Raw genomic sequence first — 21668 nt, forward strand, 5'->3', positions numbered from 1 at the left:
TCTTGGCAATTCATAGCCCTGACATCTCTGGGTTTGCTGCATGACTTATCGATGTAAAAGAAAATTGCTTACGTCCTAACATCTAATTGCCTGCACCCCCAAACTCTTTCATTACAAATTAAGCACGGGGTAAAAGCAGAAGACATATCAGGATTTGAACTCCATTTTATATTCTACTGGACTTTTGCAGTTACTGTAGTATTTTGTGTATATTTTAGAAAGGTTTTAAGTATCGCACACCATTGAAAACACAGCTTGTTCTAGAAAACCCAGCATTATGAGGTCACCTAATGATGTGAGAGAAATTAGTTCATCAATGTATTTGTTGCAAAGTAAATGCTGTGTCTGCCAAAACATCAGTAAAAATGGATGTAATATTAGACTGTATGCTGATGTGGGTTTTTTGCATAATAGTCACATACAAAGTTGGTCTGTCTGGAGCAGTATTTTTTAAACTTTCTGAGGCCCCCAGAACACTAAACAATATTTTTTATGCTGAACACCTATGAAAATTTTCTTCAAAAAATTATCATCAGATCAAAAAAGAAGCAGCAACATATATAACAATGCTAGGAGACTAGTTCACAAGAGGAAAGAGAAACTTACCTGTGCTATTGAGTCTCGCTCCAAATGAGCCCGAGAGCCACAGGCAATAGCCATCTGGTCCTGCATAGGAACACGTACATAAGATATAGAAGTTAACTATAACGCCATGAGCGTTTTCTAAATCACTAGCTTCTTCTAGTCAGGTTTTCATGTGATACCTTAAAGCATCACGATAGCCTCATCTTGCCACTGAATTTGCCAAAGCTATAGAAATTTCTGCTTTTGGTGAGTTACACGAATTTTGTTGCTTGAATATGTAGCTATAATAAAGCCTTTCTACATTTTATGGATTGTCTAAATCTTATTACATTTGGTATATGACAAATTCCAATTGATCTACTTTATTCAAGTGTTATTAGGGAGTAAGGGTATGTCTATACCTGCCAGCAGACTGACACTGCTGCAATCAATGCAATGACTGCTGAACTACGGCCTGGTGAAGACACACTGATTCAGTAGTCTTTAAAGTGCTACTTGACTGCTTTTTGTTTTGATTCAGTAGGGAGCACAGTCCCATCAATTTGTGTACTCCACCTCCCTGAGAAGCTCTCCTGTCAACACGGTGCCGTGAAGACACCAAATAGATACGTGTATGTGGACTTCAGCTATGCTATTCACGTAGATGAAGTTGCACAACTTAGACTGATCACACCTTCCTGCCAATGTGAAGCACACAAATGGCACAACAGCCTCTTTGCACTTTTCAGACGTAGAATGTATTCCATGGTTTAGACAACAAATTGTCTAGGTATACTTAATACACATGGGCACGATTGGCTTAAGACTTCCAAAAGGGAATGGGCAATAGAAAACCTGATTCTGCAATGTTCTATTTGTGTAGAAATGGCATGTCTCTCAGCATGAATTCAACTGTAAGAGATACTTCCAATGACCTGATTTAAAATGATTCACACAATTTCTGTCAAAAGTAGACATCATTTCTGGGCTTCAGAAAAAATTCTGAAGAACTAAGGTCTGCTGCCTTTTCAATAGCAAGGATTTAAAAGTCATATTAATCATTTAGCTCCATCTACTGGGATCAGAACGTCATCTGTTTGAGAACTTGGCTATGTTCAGTGCACTGCTCTGTAGCAACACCAATGGGGAATAAATGTGTGAGGAAAAAAATAAGTATAGAAGCTAAATATTGCTCCCTCCATTTTGGGGTGAGTTACAAGTATCACATCAACCTGTCTTTAAGCAACATGCAACCTGAAAGTGAATTTCTTCAAGTCAAGCAGCTCTAAATGCCATAGTTACCCTCTCGGGGTGCACAATGTGATCCAACGTGACCTCCAAAATAATATTTTTTTCATATTAGTACACTTATCCCTCACTATACAAGCACAATTGGTTCCCAAATTTCTGCTCATAGGCAAAAACTCATAAGAGAGGCACTAAATTCCCATTAAAATACATGTAAATACATATCGGAGGGGTAGCCATGTTAGTCTGGATCTGTAACAGCAACGAAGGGTCCTGTGGCACCTTATAGACTAACAGAAAAGTTTTGAGCATGAGCTTTCGTGAGCACAGACTCACTTCATCAGATGCTGGTCTTGGAAATCTGCAGGGCCAGGGAAAAAAAAGCCAGAGCAAGGGTGGGGATAACAAGGTTAGCTCAGTCAGCAAGGGTGAGGCTTACTACCAGCAGTTGATCTGGAGGTGTGAACACCAAGGGAGGGGAAGCTGCTTCTGTATTTAGCCAGCCATGCTAATGGCTGCGAATGGCTGGTTAAATACAGAAGCAGCTTCCCCTCCCTTGGTGTTCACACCTCCAGATCAACTGCTGGTAGTAAGCCTCACCCTTGCTGACTGAGCTAACCTTGTTATCCCCACCCTTGCTCTGGCTTATTTATACCTGGCCCTGCAGATTTCCAAGACCAGCATCTGATGAAGTGAGTCTGTGCTCACGAAAGCTCATGCTCAAAACTTTTCTGTTAGTCTATAAGGTGCCACAGGACCCTTCATTGATGTAAATACATGTCTCCAGTGCGTCCCAAGGGCTTATAACTTGACATAAACCAGTTAAGTTTAGGTACTTTTCTGCTGTATTTGAATAGTTTGGCACCAGAAATAGGATGTAGTGTATGTATGTAGAGCAGGGATTTCCAGCCTATGAGTCGGGACCCAAACACAGGTCCTATTAGATTTGTTAAAGGTCACCAGCCAGGCAGTTTTCAGCTGCATGTGGCTGTTAAAGAAGCCATTTGCAGTTTCTTAATGCTGCTGCCTCAGGCTGATGTCTATCAATAGTGATAACTGCTGGAGATGGCAGCTATTGCTATCACTAGAGATAGCAATTACCTTATGCCTAGGTGCTAAAACCTTGGCTGATGAGTTAACTGCTGGGAGCAGGAAGGCCGGGGGAGTCACGCAGCCTAGCAGCCCTGGTGAAGAGGCTGCGGGAGGACGAGGAGTGTCTAAGGCTGGGGCTGTAGAGGGATGTGTCGGGGGGGTCTAAGGCTGGGGGAAGTTTGGGGCTGCAGGGAGAGTCTAATGCTGGGGGCGGTTTGGGGCTGCTGCGGGGGGTGTAAGCCTCAGGGCAGCCTGGGGCTGCTGGGGGGCTCTAAGGCTGAGGGTGGTTTGTGGCTGCTGGGAAGTGGGGGGGATCTAAGGCTGGAGGAGGTTTGGGGCTGCTGTGAGGGTTTAAGGCTGGAGGCAGTCTGGGACCGTGGGGGACAGTTAAAACCTGGCCGAGGGTGAGGTCTGCGGGGCAGACGGAGGGTGGGGGTGTCTAATACAGCAAACCCTGGAGTTACGCAGGGATTGTTCCTGCAACCCCTGCATAACTCGAATTTTCCTGCAAGAGAAATGGAGCCAGGAACCACCAGCGCTGGTCAGTTTCCTGGCTCCCACAGTGGCACGAGCTGGGAACCAGAGGCAGGCTGGTTCCAGTGTCCCCATGGCTTGTGGGGCCAGGAAACTGATCCATTGAGGAGAGGGAACCAGGCTAAGAGCCTTCTCCCTCTCCTCCTCCAGCCGAAGGGCTGTCAGGCAGCTGCATGTCTTAGGGAAGGGAGGGAGAAGCCTCCAGCTGCAGGTCTCCCAGCCCCCTGCCAGGGACCCCACAGCTGGAGCTGAGCCAGCTGCAGGTCTTCCCACCCCCCCCCCAGGGACCCCGCTCATATAAGTGGAGGAAGTTCACTCATATAGTGAATAAAGGTAGGTATATATGTTCCTCGTTTTAGTGAGTACTCATAAGTAAAGTACTCATTAAATGAGGGGTGGGTGTACTGTTATTCAGTCTTCTTAGAGGACTGAATCTGAAATAACTGGCATCTGTAAATTAAAAGTTAGCTATCTGCTAACAGGAAACAGACCAATTAGAATAAAATGAAGTTGTTCTCAAAACAATGTAGGAGCAAATTAGGTTAAACAACATATCAAGTAATAAAGGGAGGGAAAGCCAATTTTGAAATAAGTACAGAACAGTGAAATGTTATACTAGAAAGAAAGATGTCTCAGCAACACAAAATGCATGGATGCCACAAAAGTTCAAAAACTCAATGAAAAGGATATCATGAGTGTCAAATGTGAAAATTAAGGCTCCTGGTCCTGCAAATACATATGTATGAAACATGGACCATGCTGAGAGATGCAATACACAATTGTGCCAAATCTGCCTTTGGAACATGTAAATTCTCCAACGTGCTTTCCCTGATGCACTGTAAACAGTCCCCTGGATGTCAAACTCAAGTTACACACATCTTGTGTATTTGTAAGATTAGGACTTTGAATTCATATACTCAGTATGTATGTAAGAAACTTGTTAATAAAGAGAAATACAACTGAGTCCACAGATAACTGATTAAGCTAAAATGACAGGAGTGTAAACTTACAGGCCAAGGCTGGAGATTTCTGAGACCCTCTTCTACTTTTTCAATATCTGCAAACTTTGTGGCTCCATCTGCATCAGCCATCAGGATTTTTTTTCCGCGTGAGCTGAAGACACCCTACAGATGAGAAAGTAGTTAAAACTTGTACCAATACAAATCAATTTTCATCATAGTAAGTTAGCTGCAAGGCCTCAGATGTCTAAGATAAGAAATCAAATCTCTAGAACGCGAACCCAAATGGAACTCTAGAAAGGAATTTAACTAAACAGGTGAATCTGCAATTTCCAATCTTGACATTTTAATGATAAAAAAAGTCTCTGTGGTTATTAATTTGTATTACTGCAGCACTAAAGGCCCCGCCATGTGGTTGGAGCTGCTCCATACAAGTGGTGGCTCCAGTGGAAAAGGTGGTGGCTCCTCCAGGCTGCACCAGTGGTACTTGGGGCAGGGAGGGGACCGGCCCGAATGGGTGTTGAAACAGGACACTTCATCATTGCTGACAGCATGGAAACAACACGGGAAGTGGCAGTTACAGGTTAGAAGCCCTCCTCAACAGGCAAAGAGGAGGACACCACGGGTCACTTTTGTCGGGGGGCGGGGGGAGGAATCATTGTGCTCCACTGGTCAGCTACCGCCCACCTCAAGCCAGGCAGCTCCCAGTCAATAAGGTGCTGATCCGCCACATCTGCCTTCCTTATTGGGCGCATGGAGATAGACCAAAAATTGAAAAGTAGATGTAAATGATGTACCAACCATAAAACAAAATAATATATCAACTTGCCTCCGGCTCACTAGCTGGAATGTGCAGACTATGTGCCCGGGACTTGAATCTGCCCATGACCTTACAAACACAGACTCAAGATGCAAAACAGCAGCCATAGCTCAACAGCTACACAAACTGAATGTCAACATCGCTGCTCTCAAGGAAATCAGGCTGGCAGATGTGTCAAAATCATCAGTGCACCCATGTTGGTGTCATGCACTGAAGACAAGGACTGCTTTTATTATAATCTTCAGAAAGTTATCGACTTCTTTCCAACTGGTGAACAACTAGACATCTTTGGCGACTTCAATGCAAGAGTTGGATGCGACCATCAGTCCTGGCCCATCTGCTTCACTCATCACGGTATTGGAAAAATGCACAGAAATGGTCCTTCTCGAATTCAGCTCTCAGAATCAGCTCTGCATCACTAATATTTTCTTTAACTTGAAAGAGTATCACAAGATTTCATGGCACCACCCCAAATGCAGTCACTGGCATCAATCTCACCTTGTACTGGTATGCAGGAAACATCCCAACACCATCAAACTTACATGCACGTGCCACAGTGCAGATTGCAACCCTGATCACTCTTTGATCATCAGCAGAGTGAAAACTGTCCCAAAGAAACTTTATATAACAAAGGAATGCAGCAAGTCAAAGATCAATACCCTCAATACTAGAGATGCCTTGAAATGCTCTGTCTTCACAGATGATCTGACGTGCAAAAATGGAACAAAAACCGGACCAACAAACCATCGGTGAAACATGGTCCATGCCTAGAGATGCAATATACAACTGTACCAAATCTGCCTTTGGAACATGTAAATTCTCCAGCACAGACTGACAGATGACAATGCCGACTTTCTTAGGTGTCTTCTTGAAGAAAAACACAAAGCCCATCTGAACAACATAAAGAACCCATTTCGAAGCACAAGAGATCAAATTTGACATGAAAGATCTGTTCTTCAGAGAGAATCCAGGCGGTCTGCAAACAAGTATTGGGCTGATTTATGCTCTAGTACTCAAAAGGCATCTGATTTGGGTGACCTGAAAACTATGTATGATGGATTGAAGAAAGCATTCGGACCAAACATTACCAAAGTTGCCCCACTGAAGCATTTAAATGGACAAGTGAACAAAGACAAAAAGCTGCAGATGTCCAGATGGGTGGAACACTACTCAAGTCTTTATTCCTATGAGCGTACAATACACCTGAACTTGACTACCTCATCCCAACCCTTCCAGAAATGTCCGAACTAGATGCAGAGAGTACGGAGGAGGAACTGTCTCAAGCTCTTGATGCTCTCTCCCATGGAAAAGCGCCAGGAAATGACAGAATCCAAGCTGAAGTCCTGAAGGCAAAAAAGGCTGTGCTCTTCCCTTCCTCTATGATTTACTCCTAAAATGTTGGAGAGCCGGAGATGTCCCACACGACATGAAGGATTCAAACATCATCACTTTCTATAAAAGCAAGGGTGACAAGTGTGATTGCAACAACTACAGGAGCATCTCTTTACTGAGCATCATAGGCAAAGCATTTGCCCGTGTCATTCTCAAACACCTGCAAAAACTCGCAGATTGAGTCTACCCAGAAACACAATGTGGCTTCAGGGCTGGCAGGTCAACAATGGACATGATTTTCTCTCTTTGACAGCTACAGGAAAAATGCAGAGAACAAGGAAAGCCATTATTCATAGCATTTGTGGACTTAACAAAAGTGTTTCACACAGTTAGTAGATCAGGACTATACAGAGTATTTACCAAGATTGGCTGCCCCCGACCCTACTCAAGTTCATAACATCCTTTCTTGAAAACATGAAAGAAACAGTGCAATATGATGGATCTACACCAGAAACGTTTGCAATGAACAGCACGGTCAAACAAGGTTGTGTTCTTGACCCTACCCACTTTGGCACATTCTTCTCAATTTTACTAAATCGTGCCTTTCAAAACTCATGCAGCGATGTATTTCTCCACACAAGATTAGATGGCTCTCTCTACAACCTGGCAAGACTCAAAGCCAAAACTAAGACCAAGAAAGTCCTCTTCAGGGAACTCCTCCTCGCAGATGATGCAGCTCTCATCGTTCATAATGAAGATATGCTACAGTCACTGATGGATTCTCCATCCGGAGCCAGCAAGTTGTTTTCCCTTGACATAAGCATGAAGAAAACTGTTGTATTCACTCAAGGTATACTTCAGGGACCCAATGTCATTCTGGATAGCAGCCAATTAGATCTGGTTCAACAACTCTGTTACCTTGGATCTACTGTCGCCACAAACCTATCCATGGATGAAGAACTGAACATCAGAATCGGGAAGGCAGCTACTATTTTTGACAGACTTATAAAAAGTGCATGGAACAATCCCAAGCTGACAGTGAAAACAAAGATATTAGACTATTTTGATAGTCTTTAAAGTGCTACTTGACTGCTTTTTGTTTTGATAGTGTATAGACTAGCACGGCTTCCTCTCTGTTACTAATCTACTAGGCATGTGTACTGAGTATCCTGCTATACGGTTCTCAGGCATGGACAACCTACTCGAACCAGGAGAAAAAACTGAACAGCTTCCATCTTCGCTGCATCCGCAGAATTATGACTATCAACTGGCAAGATAAAGTTTCAAATGCAGATGTCCTGTCAAGATCTGGCATACCCAGCTTCATAGCGATCCTCAACACCAGAGGACAATGTTGGCTTGGTCATGTGAGAAGAATGGGTGACAAACATCTTCCCAAAGAAATCCTCTTCAGTAAACTGTGGGTTGAAAACAAGAGGAAGACCAAAGCAAAGATTCCAGGATACATGCAAAAGCGTCATGAAAAAAATTCAACATGGATCCAAAATCCTGGGAATCTACGTCATCAGACTGAAATACCTGGTGACAACTGCTACGACAGGGCACATCATCCTTTGATAGTATACGTGCAAGCCACGGAAAAGCATTTCATCTTAGAAGGAAAAGCTCTCAGACTCAAGAATTCAGAAATAGACTGACGTGGTTACTGCAGTCAACGGTGCAAATCCAATATTGAACGGATAAGCCACGAGAGAAGCTGCAAACTCAAGCACTGCCCATAGATTCTCACCGCCGCTGCTAACCACTGTCTCTCAAGACAAAAAGGAGCCACGGACTGCAGCACTGAGGTGCCACAATCACAGATTGGGGCCCCACTGTATTAGACATTGTACAAACAATAAAATGATCGTTCTTCACTCACACACCTTAAAATCTATGTATGTAATATGAGTGACAAGTGCTACAACAGAAGATGAGTGGGTGGGTGAGCAGAAGGAAAGAATGGGGCAATATGCGTCAGCACTGGGATAGAGTAAGGGAGGCAACCTTCTAATATAGACTCAAGAGGCAAACCTCTAAAATTTATCTAAGAAAGATGAAGTACAGTATAACTGCAGTGAGCTTGAGGCAACAACTATAGCAGCCCTGGAGCTTGGCTACATCGTATTCTAGAAGATGCTACATGCCATGTGCAGCCACATAAGGAAATCTGTACTTGTTGCCACCATACATGCTTAATTCTGTGCAAAGTGTGCTTACAAGCTCTTGAAGATGCACCCAGAGTACACTCTACCAAGAAGCTGCATGCTGAACCTCCAATTTCAAGTAACACACAAAAAGAAGTGTTTCTCTCTCTCTCTCTCTCTCTCCCCCTCTCTCTCTCTCTCACACACACGAGAATTGGAAAAGGCAACAAAATTATTAGGGGTATGGAACAACTTCCATATGAGGAGAGAGAAACACTTTTCAGTGTGGAAAATAGAGGAGGGATACAACAGAGGTCTGTAAAATCTTGACCAGTGTGGAGCAATGGTTATTAACCTTCCCAGACTATCATTACCCTTTCAGTGGACCTACCGCCCAGGGTTGAAGCGTGCAACTCAGGTTAGTGGGACTCCTGGGGCGTGACACCATGGATAACTGCTCTGCTTGCCACCTCATAATGCCTGCTCTCTATCTGCAGCCTCCCTAAACACATCCTGCAACATTCTTACCCACACAGCCTCCCTCCCCGCAGCCCCCAAACACAAATCTAGATGAGTTGATGACTCTAGGAAGATCTTTGCCTAGCACCAGGGGCATGTGTACATATGCATGTGTACATTTTCCCCTGGTTGAGAGCCACTGATGTGGAGAAAGAAAATAAGGAAAAGTCATTGACTCCATCACATAACACAAGATGCAGGGGTCACCCAATGAAATTAATAAAGCAGCAGGTTTTAAACAAACAAAAGGAGGTACTTCTGCACACAACGTACAGTCAACCTGTGGAACTTGCTGGCAGAGGATATTATGAAGGGCCAAACTATAATAGGATTTAAAAAAAACAAGGTAAGTCCATGGAGGAAAACTCCATCAATGGCTATTAACCAGTATGGTCATAGGTGCAACTGCATCCTCTGGGTGTCCCTATCCTGTAACTGCCAGTAGCAGGATCCCCTGACGACTGCCTGTTTTCTTCATTTCTCTGAAACACTTGGCACTGGCCACTGTCGCAAGACAAAATACTGGGCTGAATGAACCGTTGGTCTGACCCACTATGGCTTTTCTTATATTGACCATATAAAAACCTTAGGACAGACAGACAAGTAACAGATAAACCTCTACCATGATAATCTTTGAAAAAAATTAATGCATGAAGAAAGACTTTAGAAATCATAAATGAAGCGTATTGACAATATGAGTAAAAAGTTTTGTTTTTACTCTTTAAAATCATCTATTATCCAAGTTCGTGGCTCACAACCTAAGACTGATACAATCTTTTTAAATAAAAAATCCAAAACCAAAAAACAATTAAAAAACAAAACAACAAAACACACTCTAAACAATTACATAATCACATGCCAATCCATTTCTCCTGTGATGGGGAATATCTATTTGTAAGTTTATATATGAAATACAGAAATTATGCCAGATCAGAATCAAGCTCAGCTGACTTATGTGGGACTACTCATATTTCAGCAAACTTTGCTGGACCTGGGTCTTAATTTCAATCTTTAGAAATTGAATAAGGAACTATAATCTGGAAGGGAGTGTTTGTATTTACTTATTACCAGAGCCTGACTCATCTTATAAGGGGTTTTTAATTTTGTTTTTTGTGTTGAAGAGCTAGTTCTAAATTAACTAAAAGATGTAGTTTGGCTTTAATTCTTATTAAAATGTTCAATTCTCATTGACAAAAACTGTTCAGTGTTACTCACTCACTATGTTCTCAAGTCCCTGCAATGAGTTTATTTTGCCTTGAAGATTTATGGATATGTTAAATATTTTTAAAAACAATTTTATTAATCTAAAATCATTAAATTACATTGACACAAAATCTGCTTGTTTTGGAATGAACTAGAACAGGTCAAAAAAAGAAAGAATTGAAAGCATTTATTACCATTCTGACAGCTCCACCTTTTCCACGATTTTTTACCAGTGTTAGGACTCGTACTTTGTCACTTCCATATTTCCTGCAGTATTTCATTGCAATCTGTAAGGCACAAATTAAGTTAGAATAAAATAAAACTGGAACCTCAAGTAAAAGCTGATGATTATTCTTCTGTTCCTTTTTCTTCAATAGCATTGTTACCCATTTCAGTCTGTATAAAATGCAAATATATTGTCCAGTGCAGAGTTAAATTCTGTTTAGGAAAATAAAAAGTGTAAGAAGGTTAACAGCCAGAAAACTAAAGAAGCAAGAAGAATAAAATCAGACAGTGGTCAGAGATAACAGCTGTGGCTGTCCTAAGTCTCCTTCAGCCCACCTGCTAACGTTAGAACTAGAAAACCGTACAGCATTTATACCAGTGCACACAGCTAGTCTATGAAAAACATGTTTTCACTAGTTATCTGTCTCCCATTTGTTCCATTACTATGTCTACTTTCAAACAGACTGAGTTGTTTGAGAGATGAAATTGCATTTTAATAATAACTAGCTCTTATACAATGCTTTTTTATCATATGTTTCTTCAACACCTAGCACAATGAGATACTAAGAGACTACTGTGTTACAAATATTTAATAAAGTTGAGCATCAGCTTAACACAATTTCAGTGTTCAAGCAGTTGGGCATGAAAATGCACAGCACTGACATCTTAGACGGCCAGGATGTGTTCACTGTGTACAACAGACAATGGTTCTATTTTGAGAGCTTTTCAATCTTCATACAATACTGCAGAAGAATTCATATGATGATTAATCATTGACACTGATAGCAGTAAACAGGTTAGTAAGCTGCCAAATATGCATGTATGAAAAAGTCACATAACCAAGCAAGCTTGGAAGGAAAAATTGAGATGGGGTAGGTATGCTATGCTTAACCAAGACATAAGTTTAGGATGGTATTTTCAGAAGATACTCAGAGCTGGCCTGACTGATCACACTGATGTCAATTATAAGAGTTAGTAACTTCAAAAAGAGCAGTAAAGGAGAGTAGAACAAATCCTGCCCTTAATGCCTCAGTATTATTGTTTCTAAACCAGCATTTCACAAACTGTGTTCCATGGAACACTGATGTTCTACACGATGTGAAGAGGTGTTCCATGACAAAAACTTGATGCTAGCAATATTTTTCCTTCTACAATGTGAATAAGAAATCACAAATATATCAAAAATACTAAGATGTTTGAATAGTAGGTATATTAATATTTATAACGCATTCATAATAGTACAGCTGTTTTTATGTGACTTGTGGCGAAATAGAGATACAAAAACACTCTTCCCATTAAAAAGAACTGTCAATGGTTATTTTTTTCAGTAATTTTCTGTAAAAAAAATAAATTTATAAACAAAACAAAATTTAAAAATACTTTTCCATACCTAATTTGTTTTGCCTTCCTTTTTCATATTTTTTAAGCTTTAAGAAAGTCTTTTTTCGAACAATATTGTCCTTTCCATTTTTGTACAAAGAAACCAACAACATTAACTGTTCTTCTTTCGGCTATTATACTGATGTTTTGTATTGGGTTTGTACTTAATTTTTAATTTTTATACTTCTAATGTTGCTAACCATCTTCCTATCAGAAGGACATTAGCTGTTCATTCAGATGATTTTCTATTGTAATTTTTGTTCTTTGTAAAATAAAAGACATCTGAGGAAACTAATTCTTTTAAATCAACTTATGTGTATTATGTGCTGCAATTTTTCAGTATGACCCCATCCCCCAGTACCAGCACGTATGTGTTCTGTCAAAATATTGCAAGCCCAAAAGTGTCCCAGGGCCAAATTATTCCAGGAAATGCTGTTCTAAACTAACAAAAAACTTTATGTTACATAATTTCTATGCAAACTACGTCAAAACACTTCACAAAATAATAAAGAGATGTTTAACACTGGGAGATTAAGAGGTTTAGACAGGAACAAAAGAAAGAAAGGAAGATTTGAAGAAGCAGATACACAATGATGCTGTTTAAGATAACAGGAATTACACATGAGAATGACCTTGAGGTGAGATGGTGAAAGGAGACATATACTGGATAAACAGAGGGAAGCGTTGAGGGAAATTCAGTCAACTTATATCTGTTCAAAGGATAAAGTGTATGTTATAGAATGCCACCCAATGAATGGATGGACATTAATGACAAAAGGAATCTGATGATAAATAACTAAAAACGATCAGCAGCAGATGAGTAGAACAAAAAGGTAAGGCTCTGGGATGTTTCTATAAATGCTAAAGCAGTGAGATACACATCCGCTCCTTAGCCTGTCAGGTGAGAAATTTTAATATTCTCTTCTTACCTTTGTGGTCTGATCTTTACTGCCATCATCAACAACTATTACTTCATAAGTGAATGCAGGATCTTGTTTCTTAAAAGTAAAAATGGAAATTATACATTTGGTCCAGTTTTTCTCTTACACATACAAACCCCTCCTTTCACCCCATTACTAAAATGGGGAACATTTCAACAAGCAGAATACTTTTTTTTTGGGCATGCAGCCTTTTCCCATATTCCTGTCATAATATACATTTGTACAGGTGCACAAATATCATATTATAAACTTGCTATGATGACACGCATCCTTAAAGCAGTATCGGTCTGTTACCAGTTTGCTATTCTAATGCTGCCAGATTATATGACTGTACCATCAGAGGTGGTGTTATTTATTTTCAAGCTACTATAGAATGTTGAAAATCAATATTGCTATAAAATGAACTTGGAGGCTCTGAGTTGCCCATATGTTAAAAATCAAAAAGATCAAACGAGGCAATATTTTCTGAAATCTGCTGCCTTCTAACCAGGTGACCAGCCCTAACAGTGTTAGAAAAGCGGAATTTTAAAAATCTTGTGTTGATAGATGGTCTGTATCTTCAGCTAATTTTTACTTCCCTCTATGTTTATACTGAAGATGTACCATGTGAGTACAGCTATCTTCTGTTAGTTCACTACAAATTGTCTTCCAGCATACAATCTGGAAAGCACTCATGAAGAGATGTTGCCAGGACAGAGTGCTTACCTGTTAACTGGATAATTTTATATTGCTTCTAGGCAGATCACAGAAATCTAAACAGGTAATTAGCTTTCATGAATGTACAGGCAGGGCCATTCGTAGGAGCGGGGTAGGGCCGGGGGCAACACCTCCAGCCAGTGCCCCCATGTAGGCCACACCTCTACCCTGTCTATATTCCACCCTGCTCCTTCTACTGCCAAGACCCGACCCCTGCTCATCCCTGCTCTGCCCTCAAATACGAGGCCCCCAGTGCAAGCCAGGGTATTACTGGTGGGAGCCTGACACGGGGAGGCAACAGGGTCCTGCCTGCCACATTCTGGAGCAACCCAGCAGCCTACTCTGCTTCACCCACTGTGTTCCGCTTCACCACGGCAGTGGGAGATGGTGTAGGCTGGAGCTGGGGTGCTCTGCTTCCTGTTGCCACAGTGCAAGGGAGCACAGCGGATTGGGAGAGGTGGGCAGAGCAGGGACTGATTGGTGAGGCGCAATTCCTACTGCCACCTTTTCAGGCTGCCTTGGGCCCCATCCACAGAATGGTTGAGGTGGCTGCTGCAGGGTGAGGCCTGGGGCAACCACCTTGAACTATCCTATGGACAGAATTGCTCTGCTTAAATGGAGACTATATTTTAAATGCAAAAATGAAAGTTTCACACCTGTCTTTTTTCAAGATAGTCCAAAGCTTCATCCATCATAAGAGGTACTGGAAAGAAAAAAAAATCACAAGAGCTGCTTTAAGGAAAGCATCAATAAAAACAGATTAACGAGTTTTACTGAGGGAATGTTTATAACCAATTAATAGCCAAATTGCATAGGGTAACAAATAAAAACACACAAGTCATCTGTGGTGCAGAGGTGGGTTACAGAAGTAACAAGCACTGAGCATGGTTAACAAATGCACTTGATCTTAACCGTGTACTTCTAAAGCCCAAAGAAATCAGGTCTACAAATAAAAAAAAAAGAAAAAAAAAAAACCCTGACTTGAAAAGACAAGAGCAAACCTCACAAAACTGCTGTTATGAATTTAATACCAGCTGGACTAACAGTTAGGTTCATTACTCCCAGCTCTGCCACCAAATCATTACGTGGTCTCTAGCACTATGGAATCTGTGTGCCCATTTCCCTCTTCCAAGATACTAAATCACAGTAACAGAGTAACAGCTCTGCTTTCTGGCGTGTTGGGGAAATGGGGAATTAGAGAGATATACATATATATATATATGCTGGTAAGTCATAAATATTGGTTACCTCAGAAGGGGAGGGGAGAGTGCAGGTGGAAGGGAGGCTCAGGGTTGGGACATGGGAGGGTTTCGGGGTGGTGGATCCAGGTGGCTCCCTGCAAACAGCAACGTGTGCCTGCTCCTTTTAGATGGAGGCACAACCGGGCAGCTCTCCAGCCTGCTCCCACCTGAAGATGTCACCCCCGCAGCTTTCATTAGCCATAGTTCCTGGCCAATGACAGCTCCAGAGTCAGCAGTCAGGGCAGGGCTGCACATGGAGCCCATATGCCTTTTCTTCCATCTAGGAGCAGCAGAGACACATTGCTGCTTCCAGGGAGCCACACAGAGTCAAGTAGGGAGTCTGCCAGCCCCGTGCCAACCGGACTTCACCGAAAAGCAGAAATTCTGGTTTAGAGAGCTTTCCATTTGGCAAGGTGCCAGACTGCACAGCTTTTCCTGTTTTCACAAGCTTTCATGCTGCAAAGACTTGTGCACTTTGGCATTACTGGGGCTATTCACAGTGTGTAAAGTTAAACTTAAGTTAACTCTTCACACAAACTGGATCTTTGCACTGCAAGTCTCTTGGGAGGAAAGATAATTTATTTCTTCCTGAGTTTTCACAGAGCCAACCATTCTGGGGCCTAACAGGAACCTCTAGATGCCACTGTTAATAATAAGATGACTTGCCACCTGCAGGTGAAAAATCACAAGTATTATAGGATTTAAATTCTGGTTTGTACTTGACACTAGAGATAATTTTAATTATTACTAAAATGGCTACATTAAATAGCAAGCACAAAACACGTATGAAATTAAATATGATTAGTAAAAGCATATTAGCCAAAGCAATAGGGTGAGCACTAGATATTACCAGCTAGGGCCAGCTACCAGCAATTGGGCAGATAAGTAGAGCAAGCTTCCTGGGCAAAAAATATTAATTTCTGCAAACAGGATGACCATCTGTGACTTCAAACCCTCCCCTTCCTCGACAGACAAAGAGCACAGAACATCTGAGAACCCTCCTCCCTCCACCAGTAGCAGGGGGTAATAAAACTTCCTTTGAAGAGGGAAACCTACTTGCCACCCTGAAAAAAGCAACAATCCAGGTAATACTAAGGGAACCACCACTCTAGAGACTTTGCAAACATATATATACTGTTCAACCTCTTTTCTAAGTGAGCTAAGAGAAGACAGCAGAATAGATCGCTAACACTACCTATCAGCTGCTGGTACTCTCAATCACTCTTATTAAGGGTTCAGGCTAAGATATGTGATGGAGGTTATGTCTACCCAGTAAACAGTGATTTTTTTTAAAGGAAGTTTACTGTTACATGTGATATGGGCATTGAACCGCACTTCTTCTGAAACTGAAAGTTGGAGTGTGTTTTTGAGTCTTATGTTTATAGCATTTATTTCAGATCAATAAAGATCTAGATTTGTCACAAAGGCCTAAAACATGAAGGAAAAAAAAACTGGACTCCATGGTTGGCCCATGCCAGCCATCTCAGGCTCACAGATCTCGAGCTGCAGGGCTGTTTCATTGTAGCACAGGTTTCTAGGCTGGGACTGAAACCAAGGTTCTAGGACCTTACAGGGTGAGAGTTTTCGAGAACTCAGGCTCCAGCTCAATCTGGGAAGTCTATGCTTCAATGAAACAGCCCTGCAGCCCCAGTCCTGCGAGCTCAAATTGGTTGGCTTTTCATTGCCGTTTACACATACCCTGAGGCACCATTTATAGCTCTTATGGCTGAACCATTCACAGACAAGGACAATAAATACATACTCCTCCTGGTGGCTCTCGCTGCAGAGAGAGAGAGGAAAAAGACAACATCATGGTTTAACAGGTCAACAGCAACTATAGCCTCCAAGCTTATAGTTCCTTCACATCAAATGGACCCTTATGCACTGAGAAACAACCAGCTTCATACATACAGAATGGGAAGGGACTGTCTAGGAAGGAGTATGGCAGAAAGGAACGTAAGGAGTCACAGTGGACAACAAGCTAAATATGCGTCAACAGTCTGATGCTGTTGCCAAAAACGCAAACATGATTCTGGGATGTATTAACAGGAGAACTGTGAGCAAGATACGGGAAGTTGTTCTTCCGCTCTACTCAGTGCTCATTAGGCCTCAACTGAGTATTGTATCCAGTTCTGAGCACCACATTTCAAGAAAGATGTGGAAAAACTGGAAAAGGTCCAGAGAAGAGCACAAAGAATGATCAAAGGTCTAGAGAACATGAGCTATGAGGGAAGACTGAAAGAACTGGGCTTGTTTAGTTTAGAAAAGAGAAGATTCAGAGGGGACATGATAGCAGTTTTCAAGTACCTCAAAGAGGCTTACAAGGAGGAGGGAGAAAAATTGTTCTCCTTGGCCTCTGAGGATAGGACAAGGAGCAATGGGCTTAGACTGCAGCAAGGGAGGTTTAGATTAGAAACTAGAAAAAACTTCCTAACTGTCAGGGTGGTTAAACACTGGAACAAGTTACCTAGGGAGGTTGTGGAATCTCCATTGCTGGAGATATTTAACAGCAGGTTAGACAGACACCTATTGGGGATGATCAGGTGTTTGGTTCTGCCAAGATGTTAGGGAGTGGGACTTGATGACCTCTTGAGGTCCCTTCCAGTTCTAGTGTTCTGTGATTCTATTAAGTGTACAGTAAAGTCAGGACTAGAAACCATATCTCCTAAACAGGACCACTTTTCCTTCCTTCTGCCAGAATAAAGCCACTGATACAGGTTCCAGAATTCAAAATTCTGAAAACAATTGTACCATAAAAATCCATAAAAGATGGATTTTTTCTTGTAACCTCCACATTAAAAGCCATTAACAACCAGGCAAAAGTGGCTTTTTTATTATTTTTCAGCAACTTAGTTAATAAACATTTAGCCTTATTTCACAAGATTTTAGTGAAACTGGGCTCTTATAGCAAATAGCTTAATTCCTGTTACTGAAGAGAGCATGTGGCTAGATTATATCATAGTTCTATCGGCACAACTCCCATTTACTTGACTGTAGTCTGGGAACTAGGTATGCAAAATGACTAAGAATCTGCCCTGCAATTTTCTGTTGCTGACATTGAGCTATAATACAAAGCTAAGTTTGCATCTTTAAAAAGAAACCAAAGAAATTTTCTTACACCTGTCTTCCTCATTGTACGAAGGCACAACAACTGAGAGCTCCTTTGTAGGCAGGTCACGTATGCTTGGCATAGATTCCTTCTTCCCTTCATCATTTACAAAGTACTTCTCTTCCTCATAGCGATGAAAGTTTGGCATCTTTGTGGCAGTTAAATGAGCAACAATAGTTATCTGTGTTAAAAAAGAGATATGTCACTTGTGACTATGTTTCATTAGCAAAATTGTATGTTCATAATTTGCATAGCCATATTCTGTTTCAGAGTTAAACTATTCAAATTAAACTGCTGAACAAATGTAGTTCACCAGTGCAACCCAGTATTTGAAAGCCATTCCTATTACAACCCTGGTGGAATTCTCTTTTGTGCGCCACCCAGATGAAAAAGGAACTTTACCTATCATATGGCAAAGCAGTTTTACTTTATTGAGACAAGACATGGCTTCAGGTTCCCACTAAATTGCCAATTAAATTTTCAACTGAAAAAGGTATGAGTGTCTCTAGGATAAGGCACTGACTCAAGCTGTCATGAACTTCTCACAGTGAATATTTTCTAGCCCAGGGGTGAGCAACCCCACACACACTTGCCCATTTTCATCAGCATGTTAGGTGCGAGCTCAGCCCTGTTCCTTCTCCCCCATGCAGCCAGGAGATTGCTGCCTGTGGATTAACAAAAGACCAGCTCATGCTACCAACCACTCCCTAAATGGTAAAGCTCTGCGACTTTATTTATTTATTAATGAAGCTGATGTAACTAGGACTATTAGGCTACGTCTACATGTGCACGCTACATCGAAATAAGCTATTTCAATGAATAGCGTCTACACGTCCTCCAGGGCTGGCAACGTCGATGTTGGGCAGCACCACATCGAAATAGGCGCTGCGAGGGAACGTCTACACACCAAAGTAGCACACATCGAAATAAGGGTGCCAGGAACAGCTGCAGACAGGGTCACAGGGCGGACTCAACAGCAAGCTGCTCCCTTAAAGGGCCCCTCCCAGACACACTTGCACTAAACAGCACAAGACACACAGAGCCGACAACTAGTTGCAGACCCTGTGCATGCAGCATGGATCCCCAGCTGCAGCAGCAGCAGCAGCCAGAAGCCCTGGGCTAAGGGCTGCTGCACACGGTGACCATGGAGCCCCGTAGGGGCTGGAGAGAGAGCGTCTCTCAACCCCTCAGCTGATGGCCGCCATGGAGGACCCCACTATTTTGATGTTGCGGGACGTGGATCGTCTACACGTTCCCTACTTCGAAGTTGAACGTCGAAGTAGGGCGCTATTCCCATCCCCTCATGGGGTTAGCGACTTCGATGTCTCGCTGCCTAACGTCGAAGTTAACTTCGAAATAGCACCCAACACGTGTAGCCGTGACGGGCGTTATTTTGAAGTTGGCGCCGCTACTTCGAAGTAGCGTGCACATGTAGACGCAGCTTTAGTTACTTTTAAGACTATCACTGGCACTCAGACCATAGGTAGAGGTCAAAAGGTCAAATTTCATCACCACCTCAGAAAGGTTGCTGACCCCTGTTCTAGTTCATGGTTCCCACCAGGTCTAAATCTTGTAGCTGCAGCCACTGTATTTATTGCTAACTAGGGCTGTTAATTAACATGTGTTAATGCCTGCAATTAATAAAGGACAGAATTAATGTGTTAAAAATTAATGCACATTAATTGCAAGCATTAACTGACAGCCCTGCTTTTTACTTTCGCAGTGCCTGAGGCTGTTGTAATCCAAAGCAGAGATTCCACTACTGCAGCAATGATTGCTTTTGATTCCCTTAGACTATTTAAATGCTATTTTGCAAGCTCTGACTTGCAGCCTGAATTTATTATATTTTTTTTCCTGCCTCTTTCAGAGTGCTTCGGTTTTTCCAATAATCATAAATAAAAGTAACTATAGCAAGTCCTTTGTGTTCTTGCCTATAGATGCTGTAGGCGCTTTACCGCCCGTAACAAAAAGTTTGTGTGTTGATTGGAAAGTAATTTACTAGGTGTTGGGGAAAGGGCAGAGGGGGAAAAAGGTGGAGGTGCCAGAATTAACTCTTGAAAAATGCTGGGTTGCCGAATGGAAGCCATGTGAATATTTCAGTGAAACTGCAATATATTGGGTAGGGAGCACCCAATAAACTTAAAGGTTGTGATTAAATTTTTCAAAAGTCCTGGACCATACCAATACCCTTTGTAATGAGGGTTAATGGAATGTTATGCTTCAGTTCACAGGCTGACAGCTCCCAGGTCTCAGGTAGAAATTTCCCTAACTCCTGTCCCCACACGAGCCAGGTTTATGCTTGCTGGTTCGCTTTGTGTGTCAAGAACTGGCTTCTTAGGGAGGCACAACAAATGAAATCTTTGTTTGCCATGAGCATGGCTCTTGTGGGTGCCTTTTTCTTGTCCTAGGATGCTGCATGGGTCTATATTAGTAGATCTCATTGTAGGATTAGCACTTACTAGAAGTTCTGTGCACATTGGCAAAATTTCATGCTGTACCCCTGGCCATATTGCTAAGTCCAAGCATTCAAAAACCATGAGATTTGATGGCAAAATTTCATGCTGTACCCCCTGCCATAATGCTAAGTCCAAGCATTCAAAAACCAGGGGATTTCATTGGCAAATCACATTTGCAGAAAAATAAAACTTGGCTTCTGTTTGCTTTCTGAGTTCTGATCCCTTAGGAGTCCCATATTCAATTCTTTTTCTCTACACCCACAAAGGCTAATTATTTAAAAATAATTGTTTATTCTTTAAGAGAGTGATTAATCGTGATTACTTTTTTTATCACGTGATCAATGGCGATTTTTTTTAAAATCTCTTGACAGCCCCAGTTTATAGCCAGTTAGAACAAGCCAGCAACAAACAACAATCATATGTTCTTGTAGCAATGGGGAGAGAAGGGTAACACTAAGTGCCACTGGCAGCACACTACCACACACACCCACTTCACACACAGTGCAGCGAAAGTAACTGGCCCCTGCAGGACTGTGCCACAACCCAGTGTCAATCACATGTGTTAGTAAATGCTACAGGGCGCAGCTCCGCACTGCTACCGGGCGTGTAACCGCTCCCTGTCGGCCCGCGCTGCAGCCGGCAGCAGCTTCTTACAATCACACGTATCCTTAACTGCTCCAGGGAGCAGACCCACGCCCCCCAGCAGCGCTGGCGGGACAACCGCGGGTCTCTCCCCCTTGCGCTCCAAGTATCTGAGCTGAGCGGGGCGGGAGGGAACAGCCTCCCCCGGCTCCGTTCGCGCCGCGGGTGGGCGCCAGTCCCTCTCCCTGCTGGGGCGCTGGGCTGCTCCCGCCGCGAGGGGCTCCAGGGTCTCCGCTCTCCCGGCGGAGCGATGGCCCGACAGGACCGGGAGCGCGGGGGCTCCGCACTCACCAGGCTGAGGGCTGCGGCCGCCAAGGCAGCGAGCGCCGTGGCCGCGTCAGCCAAGGCTGGTTCCATGGTCCATGCCGAGCGCGCCCTATGAGGAAGCTCCAGCGAGGCGGAAGCGGCCCCCGGACGCAGCCCTGACGGGGAACCACTAAGGAGAGAGGAGCCGCGGCAGCGAGCGACAAGGTCCCGCCGCGCCCCCTGCCGGGAGACCCCGCTCCCTCCCGGCCAGCTGGCGGAATCCTCCCAGCGGATTGGCTAAGGGGAGCGGAAGT

At 42.8% G+C, this 21668-nt stretch overlaps 1 protein-coding gene across 2 annotated transcripts in view; it reads right to left on the bottom strand.

The window, feature by feature from the left end:
* The window catches only part of ALG5 (ALG5 dolichyl-phosphate beta-glucosyltransferase), a 44534-nt gene extending 22968 nt beyond the window's left edge, over window positions 1-21566 (bottom strand). The window contains exons 1-7 of one of the 2 annotated variants that reach the window (XM_074982485.1): window positions 21400-21566; window positions 18020-18191; window positions 14317-14363; window positions 12953-13021; window positions 10613-10705; window positions 4449-4562; window positions 607-666 (exon numbers count right to left, since the gene is read on the bottom strand). In XM_074982485.1, the coding sequence (XP_074838586.1) occupies window positions 607-666; window positions 4449-4562; window positions 10613-10705; window positions 12953-13021; window positions 14317-14363; window positions 18020-18191; window positions 21400-21465 (621 nt within the window). In that variant the 5' untranslated portion in view covers window positions 21466-21566. Of the gene's footprint in view, window positions 1-606; window positions 667-4448; window positions 4563-10612; window positions 10706-12952; window positions 13022-14316; window positions 14364-18019; window positions 18192-21399 lie in introns of those variants that run through there. The other variant, XM_074982492.1, reaches the window with a different exon arrangement.
* Window positions 21567-21668: the final 102 nt, after the last annotated feature.

This window comes from Carettochelys insculpta, chromosome 1 (genome assembly GCF_033958435.1).
Source record: "Carettochelys insculpta isolate YL-2023 chromosome 1, ASM3395843v1, whole genome shotgun sequence".
In the NCBI taxonomy this organism is placed as follows: domain Eukaryota; kingdom Metazoa; phylum Chordata; order Testudines; family Carettochelyidae; genus Carettochelys; species Carettochelys insculpta.